The following is a 23,275-nucleotide window of genomic DNA, read 5'->3' as shown; positions in this document are numbered from 1 at the left end:
TGGGCTGGGTGGGCTGAGGCAGGGCCTTCCTAGGCCTTGCTGGCCAGAGCAGGAGGCTGGTGAAAGCTCAGGACTTAAGGGACTTCAGAGAGGGACGTGGTTCCCTCTCACCCAAGGGGGAGCTCTTGACCTGGTGGAGGATCTGGAGCAGTGTAGCATCCCTGCTGGGGGCTTGGAAGTGCCACTACTCCCAAGGAAACAAAGCAAGAGGCTTCCCTGGGGAACCTGTCTGGAGGGGAGGGAGGCTGGACACGTTGATCAAGAAAGAGCGTCTTCACTCAGAAATCCTCCAGCAATACGAGGTCAGTGAGATGAAAATGAGTAATTTTGTGCCTCTGAAGAAACAGGCCACTTGACAGCAATATTTAATGGTCACATCCAGGGTCTTTTCAAACCCTGACAGGAAACCCTCAGAGGTAGAGGTAGGCAGGTGTGTTCAATGCCCGCTTGACAGAGGGTTACTGGGGCTCTGTGAAGTGAGGTCATGCCCTGGGAAGAGCCCAGCCCACGGGCTAGGATTTGGACTCCTTGACTCCTCGAGGGGATCGTGCCCTCCTCCAGGCCCCTCCACCAGCCTGGGCTCAGTGGATATCCCTGCCTGGAGGGGCTGGGTGAGTCTCTGTGAGCCTGGGGGGCTCGGTGGGCTTCAGCAGCCCCACTGTGGGCTCTGGATTGTGGGAGAGTTGAGAGGCCTGGGTGGAGTCAGTGCCAAGATTGGGAGAAGCCAGGGGTTCACCATGAATTGTGTGTGCCTGTACTCATTCCGGCCTTGGTGACACAATAGGAATGCCAGCTTGGGGGATGGAGGAAGGATCCTTGGCCACACAGTGCCTGGGGTGGGGTCTTTTGTGTAAGGGTATCCTTTATTGAATTGCATTTACCCAGAGGGAGAGAGGTGTATGTGTGTGTGTGTGTGTGTGTGCCTGTGTGGGCATGTGTGTGCATGAAGAGGCTGGAGTCTGGGTGGGGATGAGCATCCATCCCAGTGTGTCCTGGAAAGTTCCCAGATAGCCCACAGGAGGGAACAGTTTGGGGAAACCCTTGCTGGGCCCTGCCACAGTCTGGCAGGCGGTGAAGTGGCCGGCCACTTTGTGGCTACGATGTCTTAGAGAGTTTGCCAAGCACTTTCTGTGAAGTCATTGGGATATTAAACCCTTGGTTCAATTAAATGGGTTAATAAGCATTGTCTGATTTTGATGAAGAATAGTAATATAATGTGATAATAGCAATAATGGTGCTATTAGCTGCAATTATCACACGTGCTGCACTGTCCCAGGCATGGAGGGGGGTGCAGCTCACATTCCCGCGTGCTCAGGCTGCGTTTTCCACTCATAAAACCCCATTCTTCAAAGACTTTCCAGCCCAACTCCCGATATCCATTTTCAGGACAAATTACCAACACTTAAAAAAAATTGGTCCATTCTGCGTGAAAGCCAAGTTCAAATTACTGTTACTTTACCCTTTATGTTGGAAACTTAAAAAAGGGTAGGTGTGGGAGCTGAGGGGGACACAGGGGACAGATAGAGGAGGCGAGGCAGAGGAGGGGGAAAGAGGGAGAACGGTGTATGGATGAAGAAGAAAAAAGCGAGCCTTCTTGTTTCAGGAAAAATGTATTTCTGGAATGATGTTTCAGTTTACTCAGGCAGAAAAATTAGAAATGGTGTGCTTATTAAACAGGCTAAGTAAGCATGACTATTTTTAGTAGTGTAGTAAAACCTTGGTAATTTGGACTTCTTTAATAAAGATTCCATGATCATGCTGGCTGGCAGGCACACACTATGTGTGTGTGTTGTGTGTGTGTCAGGGCAAGGTAGGGGTGCAGATTGGTTGCTGAGTTGGAGGTTGGGGAGAGGGGAGAGTGCAACAAGGGATGGAAGGAAAAGGGAAGGACTCCCTCTTAGGAGAACCTGCTTCAAACTCTGAACTCTTTTGCTTCGTAATCAAAGATCATTACAAATTCTCACTGAACACTCTTAATGGCACCTACTAGTTTGACACCTAGTCAAAGGTGTATTTGACTACAAAGAAGAATGTATTTGAAAACAAAAATTTCATTTCTATCAAAATCTGTAAAGGTTTACTTGATAGCTGTCATACCGGCCTCCCTCAAATGAGGCTGCATCCCAGGTAGCTGATGACTGGCACCTCAGTGGGAGGACAGGGGCAGTGGGCAGAAGGGTATCCCCTGCGGGTCACAGGGTTTTGTATTTTTAAAATAATCATTATTTTATTTCATCATTGCAAAACTGATACATTGTCAGTGCAAAAAGACCTTGAAAGGGACAAATTTTAAAAATGTTCATTTTCCCCCTGTCAAAGGTAGCTGTTATTAACACTTTGTACATATCCATACATTTCTCTGTGCATATATAAGAACAAAAATGGTACTGTGCTTAAGACTGTTTTGTTGCTTGCCTTAGTTTAGCCTTTTTGACAGAGAAGCTTGGTTAAAAAAAAGGACAATAGTGAATCTACATTTAATTTTATGCTAAACTTACAAAGAAAAGTCATCCACCCTGGGTTGCTCTTTCGTGGCCACATAGTAGACGCTCAGTAAAGGGAGTGTCCTTACTGGGGTCCCACTGCTACGCTGCATAGAAAGATGAAAAGTCAGGATAAGGGCCGTGTAAGGGCTCAGCTATTGCTGGGGCCTCCAAGGGGCTGCTGGTTGAAGAGGATTCTAGGGAAAGGTTTGCCAAACAGTGAACACAGCCTCTGGGAGTCCTGGGAATCAGCCTCTAAATGCCTCTCTGGGTAACGAAGGGCATAAACACAGATATACTTTCTGAATAAAATTGAGGTAAAAATATACATAAAATTTACCACTTTAACCTTTTAAGCTGTACAGTTCAGTGGCATTAAGTACATTCATATTGTTATGCAACCGTCACCACCATCCATCTCCAGAGCTTTTTCATCCTTCCGAAGACTCTGTACCCATTAAACAGTAGCTCCCCATTCCCCATCCCTCAGCCCTTGGCAGCCACCATTCTATTTTCTGTCTATGAATTCGCCTCTTCTAGGAACTTCATATAAGTGTAATCACAATCTTTGTCCTTTTGTGAGTGGCTTATTTCACTTACCACAATGTCTTCAAGGTTCATCCATGTTGTAGTTGTGTCAGAATTTCCTTTTTAAGGCTGAATAATATTCTACCATATGTAAATACCACATTTTGTTTATCCATTCATCTGCTGATGGGCACTGGGGTTGCTACCACTTTTTGGCTATTGCGGTAAACATGTTTTAGCTACTGCTGCGAACATGGGTATGCAAATATCTCTCTGAGCCTCTGCTTTCATTTATTTTTAGTATATACCCAGACTCTCACTCTGTCGCCCATGCTGGAGTGCATTGGCACGATCTTGACTCACTGCAACCTCCGACTCCTGGGTTCAAGCAATTCTCCTGCTTCAGCCTCCTGAGTAGCTGGGACTACAGGCACGTGCCACCATGCTCAGCTAATTTTTTTGTATTTTTAGTAGAGATGGAGTTTCACCATGTTGGTCAGGCTGGTCTCAAACTCCTGACCTCAAATGATCTGCCCACCCCAGCCTCCCAAAGTGTTGGGATTACAGGTGTGAGCTACCGCGCCCGGCCCATCGTACTGTTTTCTGTAGTGGCTGTACCATTTTACATTCCCACAAGCAGTGCACAAGGGTCCCAATTTCTCTGCATCCTTGCCAACACTTGTTTTTTTTTTTTTTTTTTTTTTTTTTTGAGACGGAGTTTCACTCTTATTGCCCAGGCTGGAGTGCAATGGTGTGATCTCCGCTCACCACAACCTCTGCCTCCCAGGTTCAAGCGATTCTCCTGCCTCAGCCTCCCTAGTAGCTGGGATTACAGGCATGTGCCACCACGCCCAGCTAATTTTGTATTTTTAGTAGAGACGGGGTTTCTCCGTGTTGGTCAGGCTGGTCTCAAACTCCGACCTCAGGTGATCCGCCCGCCTCGGCCTCCCAAAGTGCTGGGATTACAGGCGTGAGCCATTGCGCCCGGCCGCCAACACTTGTTATTTTCTTTTTTGATAATTGTCATCCTGATGGGTGTGAGATGGTATCTCATTGTGGTTTTGATTTGCATTTTCCTAATAACTAGCAATTTTGAGTCTCTTTTCATGTGCTTATTGGTCATTTGTATGTCTTGTTTGGAGAAACGTCTATTCAAGTCCTTTGCCCATTTTTGAATTTGGTTATTTTGTTGTTCAGAAACACTTTTAAAAACGGTGCCAAGAGCTGCCTGTGCTGAAAAGGAGTGAGCGAGTGAGTGGCAGAAGAAGGAAAGATGCAAGATAGAGGACAGAAAGGAGTTCAGAGAGGGAGAAAGGGTCAAGATATGTTTTGTGGAGTGTTGGGGTGAGGGACGGCCATCCCTCAATTTTTTTTTTTTTTTAGACTGAGTCTCGCACTGTTGCCCAGGCTGGAGTGCAGTGGCGCGATCTCGGTTCACTGCAAGCTCTGCCTTCTGGGTTCACGCCATTCTCCTGCCTCAGCCTCCCAAGTAGCTGGGGAATACAGGCACCTGCCACCATACCGAGATAATGGTTTTTTGTATTTTTAGTAGAGACGAAGTTTCACCGTGTCAGCCAGTATGGTCTCGATCTCCTGACCTCCTGATCTGCCTGCCTTGGCCTCCCAAAGTGCCTCAATTATTTTATTTAACAAATATTGATTGAGCATCTACTATGTGCAGACACTTCTGAGGGGATGCTGTCTATACCTGTTTGACTCAGTTCACTGTGCTGGCTCTCTGAGTACACTGATCCTGTCCAGCTGCCAGGGCCAGCCTCTGGGAGGCAGTGTTTATAGTCACAGCCCATAGACTCTGCAGTCAGGCTAGAGATTGAGTCCCTAAAGTGGTGTGGTGCAGCTTAGGACAGGTTACATGACCTCTCTGAGCTCCACATTCCCCATTTATAAAATGAAGCTAATAAGATAAATGAAACATGTCAAGTGCAGTGGGGGACAGCACAGAGTGAGACACGTGCCTCAGCCAGCCAGAGCAGCTTTCATGTGAGGGCCATCCTGCCCTCTGCCTCCTCCCTGCTCCACGAGCAGCTTCCTGTACCCTGACCTGCTCCTCTGCAGTGGTCTGATTCATGGAATTGCAGCCCCTCCAGCCAGGGCTCCAGCGGCCGTGTCTCCTGAGTGCTCTGCAGCTGCTTGACAGGTAGGCACCTGTCCTGGGCAGTACCAGCCAGTCAGGAGGCAGGACCCAGGAACCTGCAAAAGCAACGTGGGAGTGTGAAGAGTGGGGTTCCCCTGATGGGAGGGGCAAGGAGGCAGGCACCAGCAGGGGCTGGGAGGTGGCCTCGGGGTTGGGGGGTTCTCCCTATCTCGGAAACAGGAAGCTTGTAATCCGGACTGATGTGGGAGCTTGGATTTCCTGATTGAGAATTCAGGGCCCTTTCTTCACCAAAAAGCTGCTCTGTGCCTCTGCCTGCCCCCACCCCAGGGCTTCCTCTGTCCCCGCTACCTGTGCCCTCTGCTGCTGTCACATAGCTTGGAGCTTAGGAGGGCAAATCCTAGGCCCTGGGGCCTTTTCTGTCTCCGTTCTGGAGCCCAGCTGAGTCTAGCTTCTTGAAGAGAAATCTAATTTTTTATTTCCTTTCCCTCCTGAATACAAATGTGATTCATGTAAGGGGAGTGTACAGCATGGTGGGTGCGAGCGCACGCTCTGGTCAGAGGGTCTGAGTTCAGGTGCTGCCTCTACCTCTCATTAGCTGTCTGTGCCATGTTGGGCAAGTTACTGATTCCCTTTGAGCTTCAGTTTCTTCCTGTGAAAAATAAGGATAACATATCCCTCCGTCATGAAGTTGCTATGAGGAGCTTTGCTGGGGCCTGGTGCTCAGGAAGAGCCTGCTGTTAGCTACTCATAACATGATATGCAAACAAAAAGAAGTGTCCAGGCATCCTTGCTCCATGGTGCAGGACACCCCTAGAAGAGCATGCTGGGGTGAGTACCCCTGCTTTGCCCGCCCCCCCCCCCGCCCTGTGTCCTGTCATCTCTTAGGGTATTTACTGGGCTCTGCCTCTCTCCAGAGGCCCAGTGGGTGGCAGGAATTGGGCCTGGTTCCTCTCCCAGGGCCTGGCCCACAGAGGATGATGGGAAGATTGTACCACAGGACAATAGGCTGGGTGACCGAGGGCCCAGCATCTAGGATAGTTCCTGGGGTGGGGTGGGGGTGTGGCTAGGAGAACTGTCAATCATGACTCATATTCAGGACACCCTGCAGAGGCAGGGAGGGAAAGCTGAGCTGGGAAAACCCCAAATGACATCTAAAGTGACCTGTTGAGAAATTTTGACAGGGAAGTCCTATTAATGCAGAAAGCAGGGAATAGGACCTCAAGAGGAGAGCCAGGGCATTTCACTTTAATAAAAGAATAACCATACCAGCCTCACAGGGCTGTGTGCAGGTAAAGGGGCTTATGAATGAGGAGTGTACACTTGGCTTAGGGCCTGGGGCCTTGTGTAGGTTCAGTCAGCACTGGAGCTTGGTACTGAACATAGGGATGGAGCCGCCTCCCCAGAAGGGCCTTGCCTGACCACCTTGTTTAAAGCAAGACCCCATTTACTCTCACAGCACCCTGTTGTTTTTCTTCAGCCTAGGTTGTAATTACACACGTCTGTTTACTTGTCCAGCAGAGCGGGGGCTGTGTCTGTTTCCACTGCTCCATCCTAGCACTGAGAGCAGGGGCACGGTCAATGTTCAATGAATGGCGGTCCCCTCCCCCAATCTTCTTCAGGCAGAGCTGGCTAGGAATTCTGCCTTTTTTTTTTTTTTTTTTTTTTTTCAGAGGATTGGGCTTTCAGAGCCCCCTACAGTCCCTAGCCCCCTTCAGTGATGACCCTGCAGCCGAAGCAGCGGCAAAGGGCTGCATGCTGTAGTCTCTGCCAGCCACAGAATAGCTGGGTGGGAACAGCTGGGAGGGGCCTGCGGCTGGGTCTTTCACTCACCTGGTTGGCCACAGTCCTTGATGGATGATGGGGTCATTCTGGGACTACTTCTACCCTTTGACCTGTCTGCAGCTGTTTGGCCTGTGGCCCCACAGCCACAGTGCATCTCCACCTGAGCCCTGTGTGGCTCCCCTCGCACCTGGTGCTAGACCTGACTTTCAGAGAGGCTTCCTTTTTGCTCCTCACTTTCCTCCAGCCCGCCTCCTTCTAGGTCTCCCCTGACTCCTGCCCTCAGCTGAGACCAGGGCCCTCTGGCCTTGGCAGATGTGTGAGTCTGAGGGAGGCCCTCTGAGTCCAGATGTAGTTGTGTTTATGTTCCCAGAGAGTGGGTCGGCGCTCTGGATTGGAGCCGCTGGGGGAGGGGTGGTCTGGCTCCAGCCCCCTGCCCTATTCCACCCCCACCCCCACTAGCCTGTGTATCTGGCACTGTCCATCTCAGAGCTCCACACTCCAGGTCTCACAGCATCAGGCTGACCATCCTCCAGAGAGGACCCCTCTTCATTCCTCATCTGAAGGTGAGAAAATCAGTGGAAAGATGCCTGGCTTTGGAATCTAAAAACCTACTGGCTCAGTGTGACCTTGGCCCAGCTACAGAGCCTTGGTTCCATCTGTAAAAGAGGGACAACACTCCTGACCTCAAAGGCTGTGTTGACCTGGCTTGAGAATGTGTGCACAGGGCTCTCCAGCTGTCAGCTCGTGACTAAGCCTGTGGCTGTGCCCCACTCCTAGCTAGGGCTCGCCTGAGTCCAGGGCAGTGCCAACCCCCATCATAAGGTGATTCTAAAGCAGAATATCAACCCCTCCTTCCTCCCCCACTGCAGCTGCAAACATTTTGTTTTGCCATTAGAAATGACTTACTTAAGGGAAGCAGAATTTTACAGGCAGTTTACAGGCTGGTCTTGTTCAGTAGTTTCCAAAAGCCAGGGGAGGGCGGAGGCGGCCAGCAGTCCCCACAAGTTGAGATGTATTGGAAGTGAGAAGTGAGTCCTGTGTGACGGACACTTTCTCCTGCACAGCCGCACGCCCCTGGGTGGGCCCTCGGCACGTTGCGGGCATTAGGGAGAAAGGCAGCGGGAGGCCCTCGCTAGACTCTGATAGATCCAGCTGCCTGAGTCCTGGAACAGCCTGGCCCTGGCTCCGAGGAGACAAGAGGGGCTGTTGCCGGACCCACAGAAGAAAAGGCAACCCCAGGTCTAAAGAGGCTCTCAGCAGCCCCCTGCCCGAACGCTCTGGGCAGGCAAGGACCCCATTGCACCCTGGGGCCTCGAGGGTCACCAGGGAAGAACCTGCACAGTTCGGCAGCCGTGGAGGGAGGGGGTTCTTGCTAAGGCATCCTGCGCACAACGCCGAGAGGCGCAGCTTAGCGGGCGCGCACCGGGCGGGCTCGCAATGTCGGTCGGTGCCCTCATGGCAGCCAGGCTGAGCAGGTCAAGAATGGTGGTGGGGAAGCGGGGTAGGGAGACCTCGGCGGGGGCTGCCTTGGTGCTCCCCTCCTACCCAAGGGGCCCGGTTCCCTTTCTACCCACAGTTTCCTTTCTATCCGCCTCCCTCCTCAGCCCAATGAAGCAGTCGGGGCTCAGCAGTGCTTAGCACGCTCGGACTATGGTTTTAATAGACGTACATGGACAAGTCGATATAGATTTATAATTCTATACAGTCAGTCCAACATACACAGGGACGCTGTAAACAGGGGCGCGGGCCGGAGAGCGGGTGTGCAAAGTGGGCGCAGGGCCCTGGGGCCGCGCCCCTTGCTCTACCGGCTCGACTCTTGCACGGCGGGCGGTGAGGAGGGGACTGTTCGCCCAGACAGGGGGCCGCCCCCTAGCCCGGGAGCAGAGCAGAAGGCCTGGGCTTGCGGCTAAGCTCGAGGCTGGGGGTGTTCTGAGATGGACCTCCCCCTCCTCCCGCCAGGTCCGCACTGCCCGCTGCCGCTCCGTGGCCTCAATATAGGGCTCCGGGGCGCAGGGCCAGCGGGGCTCTACCAGGCGCGCCGGAGCCGAGTGCGGCTCCACCAAGTGCCGGATCCTGGGCTGGGGCACCGTCACCCCCAATCCAACGCCTGCCCCAACGCGGATCCCGACTTGAGCTAACGCGCTCTCGGCCGGGCCCAGCTTGGAGAGGGCATCTTGGTTTGTACGGGGTTGGGAAATCCCAGGCAAGTCCAGGTCCCACACATCCAGTCCGCAGGCCCGGCCGCTCAGTATGGGTCCAGCACGGCAGGGACGCGGGCTACGAGGGCGTCCTCCCCCGGCCGCTGGGCATCCCGCCGTGGGGGGGGGGGCCCGCTCGCCTACCGCGCCGCGTCCCCTCCGCGGAGTGGGCCTCCGGGGCCCGTGGGAACACACACACACCACCCGCGCCATCCCGAGGGAAATTGCAACTCATCCATTTTTTTCGCGGCACTTTTCTCCGACGTCTTTTTGCTTTTTTTTTTTTTTTTTTCTTTTTGGAGGGCAGAGTGGGATCCGGAAAAGCAAACACAAAACCAACCCGGAGTAGAAAGTGGGAGGAGGGGGCTGCGCAGGCGCGAGGTCCGCAAAGCGGTGAGCCGGGGCTTGCGAGCCGGAGACCCCGCGTGCGTCCTCCGCGCCCCAGCCCTTCTCTGTGCCGGCAGCCGGCCCGCGTAGTGCAGCGGGGCGGTCAGCTGTTGTACTGGCACGCGTTGAGGCCCGAGGCCGGGCCCTGCAGGCCACCGTAGCCGAACGACGAGTGCTGTTTGGACTTGAGCCTCAGGCTGGCTAGGCTCGAGTTGCACGTGTCCCGGTAGACGGTGTAGGGCGAGGCGGGAGTGCCGTACGGGCAGGCGCCCGGCGACATGGCCGAGTTGAGCGAGGAGCCGGTGAGGTTGTTGATGTTGTTGAGGCCCGAGTTGGGCATGCCAGGCACGGCGCCTGGTCCCATGCTGGACGGCATGGTCATGGAGGAGATGGAGCTGGGTGCCGAGAACATGGACTGCGACGACAGCGGGCTCATAGAGTTGAAGAAGGTGAAGCTTTTGGTGGAGAGCGGCGCTGGCGCCAGGCTCTTGGCGGCCCAGTTGTTGTAGGAGTAGCCGGCGGCGTACACGTCCTCATAGGGCTGCACCAGGCCGCTGAACTGCGGCACGTAGCCACCCTTGCACAGGTCCAGCTGCTGGTTACGCTCACGCTTCCGCCACTTGGCTCGCCGGTTCTTGAACCAGACCTGGGGGAGGGGACGGGAGAAGGGTCAGGGCTGCTGTGGGCCGGGAGGGCCCCCACCTGGCTCCCCACCGCCTGGAGCCCTCCATCCGCCCGCTGCCCTCCGAACTGTCGTTTCTCTCCTTCTACCGATATTTCCGCTCCTGCATTCCCTCCACAATGGTTCCTTTCCTGTCCCCAGAAAATACTATTTTCTTTTTCCGATCTTTATCCTCTCTCCCAAATTATATCCATTTTCTCCGAATACATATTCTCGTTTATTTGAACAGATATTCGTTTTCTTTCTTCCTCTCTCAACCAGTTCACCTCTGCCTTCTCCCCCAAACGGGTTCACTCTGCTAAATATTTCAGTCTTTTTATTCTCCCTCAAATACAAAAGGTATTTTTCCTCCCTGAGACATAGGACTTTCCGACTCCCCCAATTCTTCGATCTGTTTCATCGCTCAAATAGTTTGCTATCATCTTTATCGGCAATATTTGATGTTTTCTTTTCGGCTCCAAATGTTTATTTTCGTTTAGTCCATCCCGCTGTCTGAATCTCTTTCTTCTCCCTCAGTCTGTTTTCTTGTTTATCCCCCATTTTTGATCCTTTTGAATCGTCCCCAAATATTAGGCTTTTTCATCCTTTCCAAATATCTGACCTCTACTGTTCCCCTTAAACAGCTGATTCTTTTTCTCAAATACCTGATCTTTTTGCTTCCTAATTTCTTTCCTGCCGCCTAAATATATGCCAAATATGTTTCTCCACAAATATTTAATTTTTTCTATTCTTACTAGTTTCTTCTAATCTTCCTGCCCTTCCTTTTCTCCCCCCAAATTTGGTGACAACCTCCTAGTCCTTCCCCATCCTTACCTATCTGCCTACCGCATGCTCTCTGCCCTCTCGGATTTTCCTCCAGTTCTGAGTGAAGTTTCCTGAGCTAGTTTGCCAGACCCCTGCTTCTCAGCTTTCCCTAGTCCCCAGCACTGACACTGCCTGATTCCACCCCCACTCACCCCTACCACCATAAACCTGGGCAGGATTAGTGAGTTCAGGATTACTGAGTGCTGTGTCTTCACTCCAAGTCCCACTGGGCTGGCCAGCCTGCCTAGGGAGGGGTGCGGGTTATGGTAAGGAGTCTGTGGGCCAGGTGGGACTTCGGTCGACTTGGGAGGTGCTCCCAATATCTGATTAAATATTTGCGCCCCCAGGGAAGAAATGATTCTGTTGCTACCCTGGCAGGAAAGCCTTGCTTTTACTTGAAACCGAACGGGTGAGAAGAGGGAGAATGCAGGCTGGTCTTGGGTCTGAGATGGCATATCCCAAAAGGGATTGGGAAGGACATTTGGGTCCCAGAGCCACCCCCCACCTCACCAGACAGGAGACCTTCTGGAAAAGGCAGAAGGCAAAGGGTCCTACTGACGGCTGGGGAGGGTGGAGAATATCTTGAGCTTTTAGAGAATCTGCTTGTGAGATGGGACCACTGCTCCAGGAAGTTTTGAGAGCCCCAAACCCAGGCACCTTTCTGGCTTCTCCGATGCAGCCAGGCAGGACCTGCCTTTCCCTTTCGTTTTCGGGGTAAAGCCAGCAGCTCCGGAAGTCCCCAGCGGCAGGGAATCCACTGCCCAGTCTCTGGCCCAGGGTATCCTGTTAACATCCAAGTGGGTCCTGGGCCCCACAGGGCATGGGGGAGTCCCCTGAGGGCACAGGTCTTTGGGCTGAGGCTGCCTTAGTCCGAGGATCAGGTAGGATGACGGTCAGAGGGGTTGGAGGTCCATGGCGGCCTGGAGGCCTGGCAGACGCTAGGTGGGCCAGGGCCTAAGGTGGGGATCGCCGGTGGTGGGAGGGACCAGGTCTGAATGGGGGGAGAGTTAAGGTCTGCTTGTGGGTCTAAGCTTTGGAGGGCTGCAGCAGAGGCGGCCCGGGAGCCCTCTGCGCGGGTGCTCTTAGGCGCACCCCTTGCTCACCCGCACGCGCGGCTCGGTGAGGTTGGTCCACACGGCGATCTCCTCCCTCATGCTCATGTCGGGGTAGCGGTTCCTCTGGAACGTGGCCTCTAGCTCTTGCAACTGCTGGCTTGTGAAGTGCGTACGTTGCCGCCGCTGCTTCTTCTTCTTGGCTGGGTCGTCTGCGCTGCCGCAGCCCGTGCCTCCCGTGCCACTGTCCTCAGGCCCCTTGGATTCCCCGCCGCGCTCCTTCTCTGCAGTAGGCAGGACGTGGAGCAGGTCACCTGGGCTTACGCCCCGTTGCACCCCGTCCCGGCTCCACCGAAGCGCCCGCCAAGCCACCAGCGCTGGCTTCCCTCCTTCCCTCCCTCCAGGGTCCCTGGGAACTGTCCCCACTGGAAAGCGCCCGCCGGGTGCTGGTCGTCAGTAGGCACCTCTAGTCTGGTGTACCGCGGAGAAGAGCCCAAGAATCGGAGCCCTAGCCGCGGGCCTGAGTTCCTGGCTGGGCAGGGCCTGCACCCTTAGCTCGGCTCAGACTGCCCTGCTGCTGATGTTCGGAGCAAATGTATGTTTTGTTTTGTTTGTTTTGCGACCTCTTAGGGGGTCTAAATCTGAGGGGGTCTCTGCTTTTCTGAAGTAGGAGCAGATCTTTCCAGCCTAAACTCCTCCACTTTTTTCTCCTCAGGGATGTGTGGGAGCCCCACTGGGCAGGCACAACACAGCCGGTTCTCGGCCTTGCTTCCAGGCCTCCAGTCCCAAAGCCTAGAGAACCCCACCAACTGCAGCCCAGACAGACAGACTCTGTCTAGGTGACCTCGGGCTTCAGTCTGTCTCTCTTTGAAGCTACACAAAACACACGCAGCCATAGAAACATTGATACATAAAGAAAAAGAATTTAAAAACAAAACACAGAAGCCCAGAAAAGCTCACAGCTCTATGCCTAAAGACACAGAAAGGGCCACAAATTCTCAAAATCAGACAGGAAGAAACACAGAGCAAATGTAAATTAAGAAGCCAGAAAGCTCGGTACAAACACACCCCTAACTAAATACAGACCTGTAAGTGTATAAACTCCAGGCTGACAGAAGCATTTATTTCTTTGGGATTTAAAAAAATAATGTACCGTTGTAAATAGATTTTTAACTCCCTCCCAATAAGGCCCTTACAGAGATAATTTTTAAATCCCAGAGAAACACATTATAGTTAGATAATTTAAATTCCCCAAATAACACCACTGTAAATGGATTTTGAGAAAATTCCGGAGAAACGCGCCATTTTGGATTGACTTTTTAAAATCTCCGGAAGAATAATGTTGCATGTAGATATTTTAAATTCCAGAGACCTACACTTAGTATATTAATTATTTCAAAATCGAAAGATAAAGTTAAAATTGTTAATTCATCCTCATAGATTTGGTTCAAAAAATCAATCTATGATTATATATCTCTCTAGGTTTTAAAAATAAAACCAACCAAAGACCGCACTTAAAACTTTTGAAAACAAAAGTATAGTTCAGCGTTGATTGTGTTTTAACCAAGCAAACAGAACCTCTCAGAAAAATCACTTAGGGATGCAAAAGAGAAACAAACAGATTAAGAAAGTGTAAAGAAACACTCAGCTGTGTATTAAGAAATGAACAGAAGAAACGAGCAGAAGAGGCGCCCATGCCGGGGAGCTCTGAGCCCCTCGGGGACCCAGGCGGCTGCACTGGGCAGCGGATTCGCTACCCTACTGCCCGCGCCGGCCACCCCCGGTCCCAGTTCGCTGCTGGAAAAAAGCTCCAGCTCGTACAAAAAGGCAGCGCGGAGGGAGACGCGCCGGAGCCGGGGCGGGGGCCAGGGCCGGGCAGCTCCGGGCAGCTCCGGGCTTCGGCTGCACACGTGGGCCGGATCCCTCGATCGGGGTTCGGGCTGGCCTTGCTGGGAGTCCGGCCGCGCCTCTTGGCCCGCTAGCCCTCACCGTCTTCTGTGTCTTCCTTCTACTTGATGACCCCCTCTCCCCGTTTACCCTTCCCGCCCGCCCCTTCTCTTTGGCCTCTCTCTTTAATTCTGTCGCCTACTGTCACGGTGTTAGCCTCTCTCTCTGTCTCTCTGAGGGCGTTCTCTCGCCCGTCACCCCCATTCCTTTCTCGGTCTGCTCCTCTCCCTTCGTCCGAGTCGCTTCTTAGTGCCCAGTTGCGCAAATCCAATTTTCCCCCGTTCTATTTACTCCTGATCAAGAGGGGCTGTCAGTCCAACCCTCTAGCTGTAGGCTCATGCATCTGCCAGTCTGTTGGCGCGTGGGGACCGCGTGGAAGTGCCTTCGCGTGTGCGTAAGTTTCCGCGTTCACCGTCAGGTCGAGAACGGGAAAAAGAAAGCTCCTGACGCTTCTGGGGCGGAGAGGGAGCTTGGTTGCACGGCGCGGGCGTCAGGCCCTGCTCCCAGCTCCCCGTGCCCCGCGCCCAAGTAGGCTCCGTGCGCGCCGCGAGGGGAACGGCGCTTACCTGGCAGCTCCGTGTCAGACGACTCGCTGGCGGAGTTCTCGAGCTGCTCGCGGTGGTCGGCGGGCCGGGCCAGGTGGAAGGCGGGCCCCATGTCATGGGGTGGCGGCGGCGGCGGCCGGAGCCCCTCCGGTAGCCGCTCCAGGCTCATGCCCCCCTTGAAGGCGTCCATGGAGGTGGGGACCGCGGCGGGCGCTCCAGGGGCCGGGGCTGGGCGCGCCCCGCCGCCCTGGCTGCGACCTGCGGGGACAAGAGCGCAGCGCCTAAGCAGCTGCCCTCCAGGGCTGCCGGCGCCCGCAGCGACGCCGTACCCGCCCCATGGACCGCCCGGGGCTGCGGGGCCGGGCGGGCAGAGGCGGCGGCAGCTTCTCGCGACCGGGCGCCTGGCTCAGCGCTCTGCGCTGCGCTTCTGCCGCTCGGGCCTCAGCAGCCGGGCCGGCCCCGGCTCCGGCTCCGACTCGCGATCCGGGGCCGGTTTCTAAGGCTCCGGACGGCGCCGGCAGAGTCTGTCTTAAAGCGACAGCGCGCACAGCCAGGTTCCAGCAGTCCCTGCGCCAGGGGTGCTGGGTGGGGTGGGCCTGGGTGGGAGGGGGCTGGGGAGGGAGCGAGCGAGCGAGGGAGCGCGGGCGGAATCCAGCCCCAAGCCGCCCGCGCCGCCGCGCCCTCTCTGCCGCCCTCCCTCCCTCCCTGCCTTGCCCGCGCCCTCCCCCTCCGCAGCCACCTTCCCGCCGCCTCCCCGCCCCCCGCGGCCTCGCCGCGCCTCTCCCTCCTTCCCCGGTGACACACCGAGTTCTCCCTCGGCCTCACAAAAGAAACGCATCTGGCCTGCAAGTCCCGGGAGGCTCGTGCCCACCTCAGGCCCCAAATGACTTGTTTCGCCTAGAATCAACTCCCGTCTCGGCCGCCTCGAAGTCCCCAGCGCTGGCGAGAACAGCCCAGGATGAGTGAATGTTTGCCGAGCAGGATCGCACAGAGCGGGCGCCTTCGAGCCAGCGCCGGGGCGGGGGCAGAGCCCGGGGCCCGTTCCGGCAGCTCCCAGCGGTGTCCTCGTCGAGGGGCCGCCTGCCCCTCCTTCTCCAGCCTCTTCTCCCGGGAACTCAGCCCGGCTGAGTGACAGCAGCCTGCGCTCTAATGGGCCCCCGGATGCTGCCTCCTAATTAGCTTGGACCTTCTCCCCTAAGGCTGCTTCTCAGGCCTCCCTCTCTGCACCGCAGTCAATTTTCCGGGATTGGGATAGAAATGATGGCTTCTAATCAGACGAAACGTTTCTGCTGGCTCTAGGCGTTTGGAGAATGCAGAGGGAAGACCCCAGAATCCCAGCCAGGCCCCACAGCCTCTTCTACCTCTCCCCTTGTTTTACACCTTACGCTTTGGCCAAATGGGCCAGGCCTGGCCTTGGCAGGCATGGGGTTGGCCTTGGCAGCCTTTGCCCTCCTTCAGGGTAGCTTTGTCCCAGCCTGGGGCCTGCATCCTGGCTTCCCAGGGCTTCAGGCACAGGCCTGGTAGGCCAGGTGACTGCTGTCTCCCAACCCTGGGCCAGCAGCCCAGGAAGCCCTCAGTCTTCCAGCTTCTCTCCCACACAGTGGTAGCTGAGTTGCAGCTCCAATGGGCCTTCACTGGGCACAGGCAAAGACATTACTCTCCCACTCCCAAGAGTGATTCCCTCCTCAAGTCCTTGCACGTAGGTGAAGTTTGTCGAAGGATTTTGCTCAACAATTGTTACCTGGCCCCAAGACCTCAGCGTCTTGAGCAAACAGGCCACAGCTGGGGCGGCAAGGCGCCGCCCTGACCTGCTTCTCTGGCCATAGGCAGACCCCAGACTGCCCTCTGCCCCTCACCTGTGACCAGCTCCACCAGACACAGCAACCCAAGGGAGCAGCGCCAGGGAGATTGTCGGTCTGGGAAAGAAGCAGGGAGGTGTCCAGTGTCCTCACCCCAAAACCCAGTGCCTCCTCAACTCCTGGGTGGGTGGCACTGACTGCGCAGGTGTCGGCGTCTGGGGCACTCTGCAGGTTCTGCCTTTGAGTCCTCGCCTTACCCCTTCCCATCACAGGGAGACACCCACGGTCAGCTGAGCTCCTTGTGAGGGCGGCTGGGGCCAGGGGCAGGCACACAGGCTGGAACCAGACCTGCCTTCCATTCCCTCCATGTTAGTCCAAAGCACCCCTGCCCCCATCCCCCACTCTGGGCCATGGAGAGACAGCACAGCTCCTTAGGGCCTGGCCCTTTCTCACTGTGCGTCTGTGACCATAGAATGCAGGGTCTGAGGCCAGAGGGATGACAATTCCCAGGAGTTTGGGTTGGGGAGGCTCAGTGACTTCTGCCTTCTTCCAAGCTGTGATCTCCCTCCATGAAATGAGTCTTGGTCATGGGCAGAGGAACATGGGGAAGCACAGTTGCCCAGCATTTGCCCTCAGCCCCACCTTTACCACGTTTCTTGGAGTCTCCAGTAGAAGATCCCTCCTTTCAAGGAGATATTCAGGTGCTGCAGCATGCTGGGGAGTGTCCCTTCACACACCATTCTCCTTTTAGCTGTCTTATCCCATAGAACAGCCTGAGTGCAGACAGCATGGGGGCACGCGCGCACACGCACATCCTATACATCCATGCGGAGATGCTGTGCACACACATGTACTCACTGCACTATGGAAGCGCTGAGTTTAGGCATATGTGTGCTACTTGGCATGAACGCCGGCTGGCATGGGATAGGAGGTGTGTTCTAACCCCACCACATGTCAGGCCAAGGTGGGAAGTACCGTGCGTCTCTGGGCAGAGACTTAGAAATGAATGATCTGTCTGTGGGCATCCAGAGGAGGTTGGGACTCATAGCCCCCTCACTTCCCAGAGGGACCAAAGTGACTCTTTGGGCCATCCCCCAGTGGGAACTGTTTTGTGAGCAGCACTCACTGCTTAGTCTGAGGGGCTGTATCCTCACTGTTAGTGCATTTAATGCAGTTATTGAGCACCTGCTGTGTGCCCCTCTGGGCCCAAACTTCTGGCAGGGCTCCAGGCAGGCACAATAGTCCCTTTATTTGGTGATCTTGATGCCTGCTGTGTAGATGGAAAAGCCCTCAGACTGTTTCAGGTGAAGCCCCGTATCCTCAGGGGACCTGAGACCCAAAGAGGGGCTGGGGCTAGTGGGGCCTGCTGGCAGAGTCTGTTCTGCTGGGCCTGGGCAGCACGGAGTGATCAAGGAGTGAGGAGGCAATTGATTGTGAGGAGGCTGTGGCCTGATCTTGGGCATTGGCTGGGGAAGGGACCTGGACACGCTCTCTGTTCTTCCCCAGCTACTCTCTCTCACTGGTCATTGTCCCAGTCAAGATAGGGGCTTCTTGCACACTCAGGGACATGTCACACACACAGGACAGAAAACAGCACTCTTTCAGGAGTAAGCAGAGGCTCTGTGTTCCCCCAGCTGCGCTGGGTGACCTGTGTTTGCCTCAAGGTAAAGACTTGATCTGCCTTGAGCCTCAGTTCCCACGTCCAACACCGGACTCTGCCTGCTGCTTCAGTGTCCAGCTCACTTGCTGATGGGACAGGAAGAGAGGAGGGAAGGGGGCTTAGTGGAGCTGGAACCATGTGCCCTGTTCCCCACCCCTCCCTGACCACACAAAGCCAGCAATGATTCTGTGATGTTCAAGAATTTTGGAGTTTAGGGTCCTGGCTGGGCTGAGCAGAAGAACCTGGGCTGTTGTGGGGTTGAAGTAGTCACCACGAGGACCCTTCCTGAAGCCTAGCTCACTAAAAACAGCCTGTGCCCAAGAATGGTTTAGTAATGTAATTTGGGCAGGGTGGTTGGAAGGCTTTTATGGGTGGGGGCCATCCTTCTACCCACCCATGGGGGCACCCTGCTCTAATCCTTGCTCCCAGAATCAAGGTATTTTAGGAAAAAGGAAGGAATGTGCCATGACCTGCCACCAGGGCTATCCATGACTCTCTGGGACATTCCAGCCCTAAGCCTCTTAGTCTGTGGAGAAGTTCAAACTTGAAAACCCAGTTTTGGGAGTGCAGGTTTGGACCACCTACCTCTTTCTGCCTGATCTAATACCCCCTCCCCAATAAAAGCTCCTGTTTCTTTGAATACAGCAATTACTGGGTAAGTGGGGAGGAGGGTGCTCAGGTAGGGGCTGGAAAGACCTCACTGGCTCCTTTAGGCTTCCTGGGACCCCAGTCTGAGGCTTCCTGCCAATTGGGGATCCCCAGCCTGTCCTGGGGACAGCCAGGATGTATTTGGGCAGGACTGCCGCCAGTGAAGCACAGATGGGAGTATGGAACTCAGGACTCTGTGCTGTGGGCCCCTCAGTCAGCGGCTGGTAGGACCCATGGCTCTCCCCAGCCCATCTCTCACCTAAGTCCATGGATGCTGTCTGGTTCCTGAGAATGGCTGAGCTGGGGGGAAGAAGACTAGGAAGGACGTAGCAGCTGGTCGCACAACTGGGGAGCAGGGGCAACTTATGGATGCACCATAGCCTCCTCTTCCCAGTGGTTGCTTTCATGGGAGAAGAGCACCCTGAGCCTGTGTGGAGGCCTCTGCATCCTAGAGTCCAGACAGCCTGGTCTCCACGCCCCAGCCCACCTCTTTTCCTTTCCCTGGAAGAGAGGCGGGAGGCCCAAAGCAGCCCCAGGAAAGGGTACGGGGACAGCAGGTCTTCTGTGCTGCCCCTGCTGCCTGTAGCTTTTGCCCTGACTACCCTAGACCTGAACCCTAGACCTGAATCCTCCCCTAGTGGACAGCAACCTGGGATTTCCTCCCTCTGACCCTGGTGGCTTTCAGAGGTCACAGGGATATCAAGAGAATACACAAGCCTTAGTTTTTCAGAAAAGTGAACTAAATATTTGTAGATTCAGGGAATTCCTAAATCGGAAAAGTTTGGGACCCGGATTCCAGCCTGGGGTTCCCATTACTGCGATACCAGCTTTGGGGCCCTTTGCTGCGGGAGAATAGGCTCCAATTTACGAAGCTGGTCAATTTCAGAAATCCGAGACCCGGTTCTTGAGAAGCGGCTGCAGTGCTCTGGGACCCTGCGTCAACAACCAAACCCGGGAGAAGCCGCGGGAATGTCTTTATTGGACGTTACGAAGGAAATTTGGGGTTTCTCTCCTGGGAAGAAAAAGCCCGACCTGTGCCGGCGAGGGCAGGCCGCCATGGGCTGGGGGCACCTCCGAGCGCTGCGACGGGACGGCTGGGTCCGGGGCGAAGAGAGCCAGGGCGCGGACCGACGTCTGCTGCTTTTCTGCGGCATTGCTGCCCGAACGAACGAACGAACGAATGAAGCGGTTTCGTTTAGGAAAAATACCCTCTTGAAGCGAAGCCACGGCCGAAGTCCCGGGCCACGCAGAGGGGCCAGCACTTCCATGGGTGGTGGGGCACTCTATCGCTGGACGCAGCGGGGAGCAGCGGGCGGCCCTCTCTCCTGCCCACTTCTCCTGGGGGTGGGGATGGGGGCCCTGCGTCCCGCAACGCCGCGAGGGGCTGCCACCGGCTTCCCAGGTTGTGCCCTTCGCGGGGCCGTGGCCCATGCCCCCGAGGCTGCTACCCTCTTGGGGTGTCCGGAGCTAAAGCAGAGGGTTGATCCCACCAGTTAGGTGGGGTAGCACCCGGTGACGGCGGCTATGATTGTGCCCTGGGTGCAGGAACGAGCTCCTCGCGCTGCCTCGAAGGCTCCTGACCTTCCGCGCCTTGCGCTGTCAGGCGCTGCCGGCTGGACCCACACACGCCAGAAGCAAACTGCTCAGGACTCGGCCGCCACCTCCCTGCGCCCCTCCAACGCTGAGACCCTGCGCCCCTAGCCCAGCGTCTCTTACCCCACCTGGGCAGCGCTGTGTCTGCGGCTCGTTGGCTCCGGGCTCGCCCGCCGCGGACTCTGGCTCAGGTTTCGGCTCCGGCTGTGGGACCCGGATCCAGCTCTGGCTCTGGCACTGCACGGTTCTTCGACCCCTGCTGGTTCGCTACATCCCAGCGCGCGAGGCCGGGGCGGCCTCGGCTCGGCCCGCTCCTCCAGCCGCCGCCGCCCGTCGCCCGCGGGGAAGGCGGGGACACCGGCCGGGAGGCGGGAAGCGGGGGAGGGGAAGCTAGGCGCTCGCCGGGACCTGAGGGGAGAGGGGCGGCGCGCAGTCCCGCCGGCTAGGGGTCCCGGCCTCCCTCGGGGCGCAGGCTGGGGTCCGCGTGGCTGGCGGCCGGGTGTCGAGGCCCGGGAGCTCGCCCTGGGACCTCCGTGGAGGCGCCCGCCCGCATGCGGACCAAGGCGCAGCGGGTCCCAGCCTGGCCCTGGCGCACTTTCTCTCCCTGGGCCCAGTTTCCCACCTGACTTGTGAGAGGCTGGCCCTACTTCCGTTTAGACAGGGGCTGGTGGTCGAGTCGGGGGTTTTGAGATTGGACCTTTCTTCTTTCTGCTCAGCCTGCGGGAGGGAGCTGGTCTTGCGTGTTGGCAGGGAGAGTCCGCTGCCCAGAGCGTGGCAGCCAGGGAGGTTTGAGGACAGACCCCAGGGTTTCTGTGTTTGGGAGTAGGGGGTGCTAGGGAGGGGCAACCGCCCGACCTGCCCTGTTTGGGGGATTGCCTCCTTCTCTCTCCTCAGGGGCTGGGCTGGTGAGGAAAGGGCAGACCAACCCCTCAGGACAGACACTTCTGGGGCCCCTTGTCCAACCCCTATGCCTGCACATCCCCCAGCGGCCATCCTGCTCCGGGCCTGCGAACGGTGACGCCTCCACCTCCGTGGCCCCGCAGGCCTGTTCCTGGCTGGCTGCCACTGGGAGATGGGCTGGACGCAAGGGAACTGGGAGCCTGCCCTTTGCTCACCCTCAGGCCACAGGGCTCCCCAGCGTTGCCCCGTGGCCAGATAACCCTGTGCGCGAAGCCTCATGGGGGAAACCAGTTGGCGAACCTACTCCTGGTACCCCGAAGTGCCCAGCCTGAGCCTGCTTGCTGCTGGGATTCTGGGATGGGACCACAGGGCAGGTCGAGCTGTGGCCTGACCCTCTCAGGGACGGCCGCGGACGGCCACGGGCTCCAGAGCGACCGTTTCGGGGGCAAGGTGCCGGGAGATGGCAGCGCGGCAGCCGGGCGTGAATGTTTCATGAGGTGCAGTCAGCAGCGGCGCCTCCCTGCCTGGTTCTCGCCGACAGCTGCTGCGGGAGAGGCCGCGACCCGCGCCACCTCGGCGTCCTGCTAGTCCGTGCCTCCAGGGCGGCTTGGCCTGGGAACGCAGAGGCCCACGACGCCCTCCCCAGCCTCCGAAGTGGGAAGCTAGCCCGACCCAAGCTCACAGAGGCCTCGGCATTCAGGCTTTGCCAGGTGGCCCCTGAACCCTGTCGTGCTGTTCCGGGGACTCCATACCCTCCTCTCAACCCTCAACAGCAGGAATCCCTCTCCAGTGGTGTGTGCCGGGCTCTGTGCACCCGGGGTTGAGTCCCCGATGCCGGCACTAGCGGACCCTGGACGTGGAGAAAGTGCAGTCTGCCGACTTGGACCCTGTGCTGTGGGCATTTTAGCCCCCTACGTCCACTCCCCCCCCATTGACTGCTGAATGTGTAAAATGGCTTGTTGGAGGGTCCAGCCCTAGAACTGCTAAGCCGAGAAGCTTCCAATCTTGTCTCTGGAACCTTCCACTCCAAGCACCGGGGGCATCTTTGGGCATAAATGCAACCGCTGGACCTTACTATGGAGGGCTGCACAGGCACTCCTGGGGTGGCTTTTACTCTGGCGTCTGTAGCAGGAAATCACACCTTCCCCCCTCCCTGCATGCCCCATCCCTGCATGCTAGCAATTTTCCGAGTTTTGTTCTCATCTCTTACGAGATTTTCTGCATGCTCTTGTCCCCAGGCAGGGCCTATGGTGCCAAAAAATGCTGCCTCTGGCACCTGATGGCCTGAGCCTGAATCTTGTCAGTGGCTTTTACTAGTTGTGTGACTTTGGCAAATAACATAACCTCTCCTAGCCTCAGCTTCCCCATCTGTGAAATGTGAGAAAAAGAATTCCTGCTTCTTGGGAAATGGATGAGATAATGAAGGTGAGAGGCTTGGTCCTGAGTCCTGTGGACAGAGGGGCTGAATGCTAACGGTGATAGATGCCAGGTTGTTCTTTAAGAGAGTTTGCTCTTGTTTTTGTTTCCTTCTCTCTCCACGGTGGTCATGTTGGTTGAGTCTAGGAGGAACAGATCCCTTTTCTGATTTAGTTTATCTGCCCTCATCCCCTGCTTAGGTGCTAGGAATTTTGGTCCAGGATAGCTGGCCAGGCTGGTGGGTGGGGCACACCAGGGCCTGGAAGTCAGGAAGTTCTAAGTGAAACTTGGGGGGTACAAAACACACTTTTTATAATCTTATTTTCCCTTCTCTAAAAAGATTTTTTTTTTCAATTTCCCTTTAGTTTTGACATCTTGGGGAGCATATATTCCCACTGGCACAGTGGAATCGGGAATCAGAGAGAGAAGAGATTTGGGGCAGGATTCACCAGGAAGAGAAGTAGTAGTCACTGTTCCTGAATTTCACTTTACTTTTCAGCTTCCAGGTGCCCCATCAAAGAAGGTCAGCAGAATTGGCTGAATTTTCTTTGTGTTTCAGTCCAAACTACTGTGCTTCCTCTAATATAAATTTTTCTCCCTAGTGCAAAACGCTTTGATGAATTTGTTACATGGGTTCATGCTGAACATAATGAGCAAATGTCTGCAGCCACTATTATACAGAGGACCATAACAATTCTTCAGGCAGTGTTTTTTTTTTTTTCCAAATCTTAATAC

The 23,275-nt window shown here is 55.8% G+C and overlaps 2 protein-coding genes across 2 annotated transcripts; both read right to left on the bottom strand.

Annotated features, from left to right (window-relative positions):
• Positions 1 to 9,595: 9,595 nt before the first annotated feature.
• Positions 9,596 to 15,056, bottom strand: LOC105467127 (paired like homeodomain 1). Its single transcript, XM_011716540.2, has 3 exons — positions 14,546 to 15,056; positions 12,084 to 12,316; positions 9,596 to 10,140 (listed from the first exon to the last, which is right to left on the bottom strand). Exons 1-3 carry the CDS (start codon positions 14,712 to 14,714, stop codon positions 9,598 to 9,600), a joined length of 945 nt encoding a protein of 314 aa, XP_011714842.2. The 5' UTR covers positions 14,715 to 15,056; the 3' UTR covers positions 9,596 to 9,597.
• Positions 15,057 to 15,308: 252 nt separating this feature from the next.
• LOC139363764 (uncharacterized) lies at positions 15,309 to 20,754 on the bottom strand. Its single transcript, XM_071098429.1, has one exon. The coding sequence runs from the start codon at positions 20,060 to 20,062 to the stop codon at positions 19,607 to 19,609; it is 456 nt and encodes a 151-aa protein (XP_070954530.1). The 5' UTR covers positions 20,063 to 20,754; the 3' UTR covers positions 15,309 to 19,606.
• Positions 20,755 to 23,275: the final 2,521 nt, after the last annotated feature.

This window comes from Macaca nemestrina, chromosome 6, assembly GCF_043159975.1.
Source record: "Macaca nemestrina isolate mMacNem1 chromosome 6, mMacNem.hap1, whole genome shotgun sequence".
In the NCBI taxonomy this organism is placed as follows: domain Eukaryota; kingdom Metazoa; phylum Chordata; class Mammalia; order Primates; family Cercopithecidae; genus Macaca; species Macaca nemestrina.
This window is presented reverse-complemented; position numbering and strand designations above follow the sequence as displayed.

Coding starts and splice junctions, on each gene's coding strand:
- LOC105467127 (XM_011716540.2), bottom strand. CDS start 14,714: ATGGACGCCTTCAAGGGGGGCATGAGCCTGGAGCGGCTACCGGAGGGG. Junction 12,317..14,545: donor GTCTGACACGGAGCTGCCAG/GTAAGCGCCGTT, acceptor TGCCTACTGCAG/AGAAGGAGCGCGGCGGGGAA. Junction 10,141..12,083: donor TCACCGAGCCGCGCGTGCGG/GTGAGCAAGGGG, acceptor CCCCTCCCCCAG/GTCTGGTTCAAGAACCGGCG.
- LOC139363764 (XM_071098429.1), bottom strand. CDS start 20,062: ATGGGCCACGGCCCCGCGAAGGGCACAACCTGGGAAGCCGGTGGCAGC.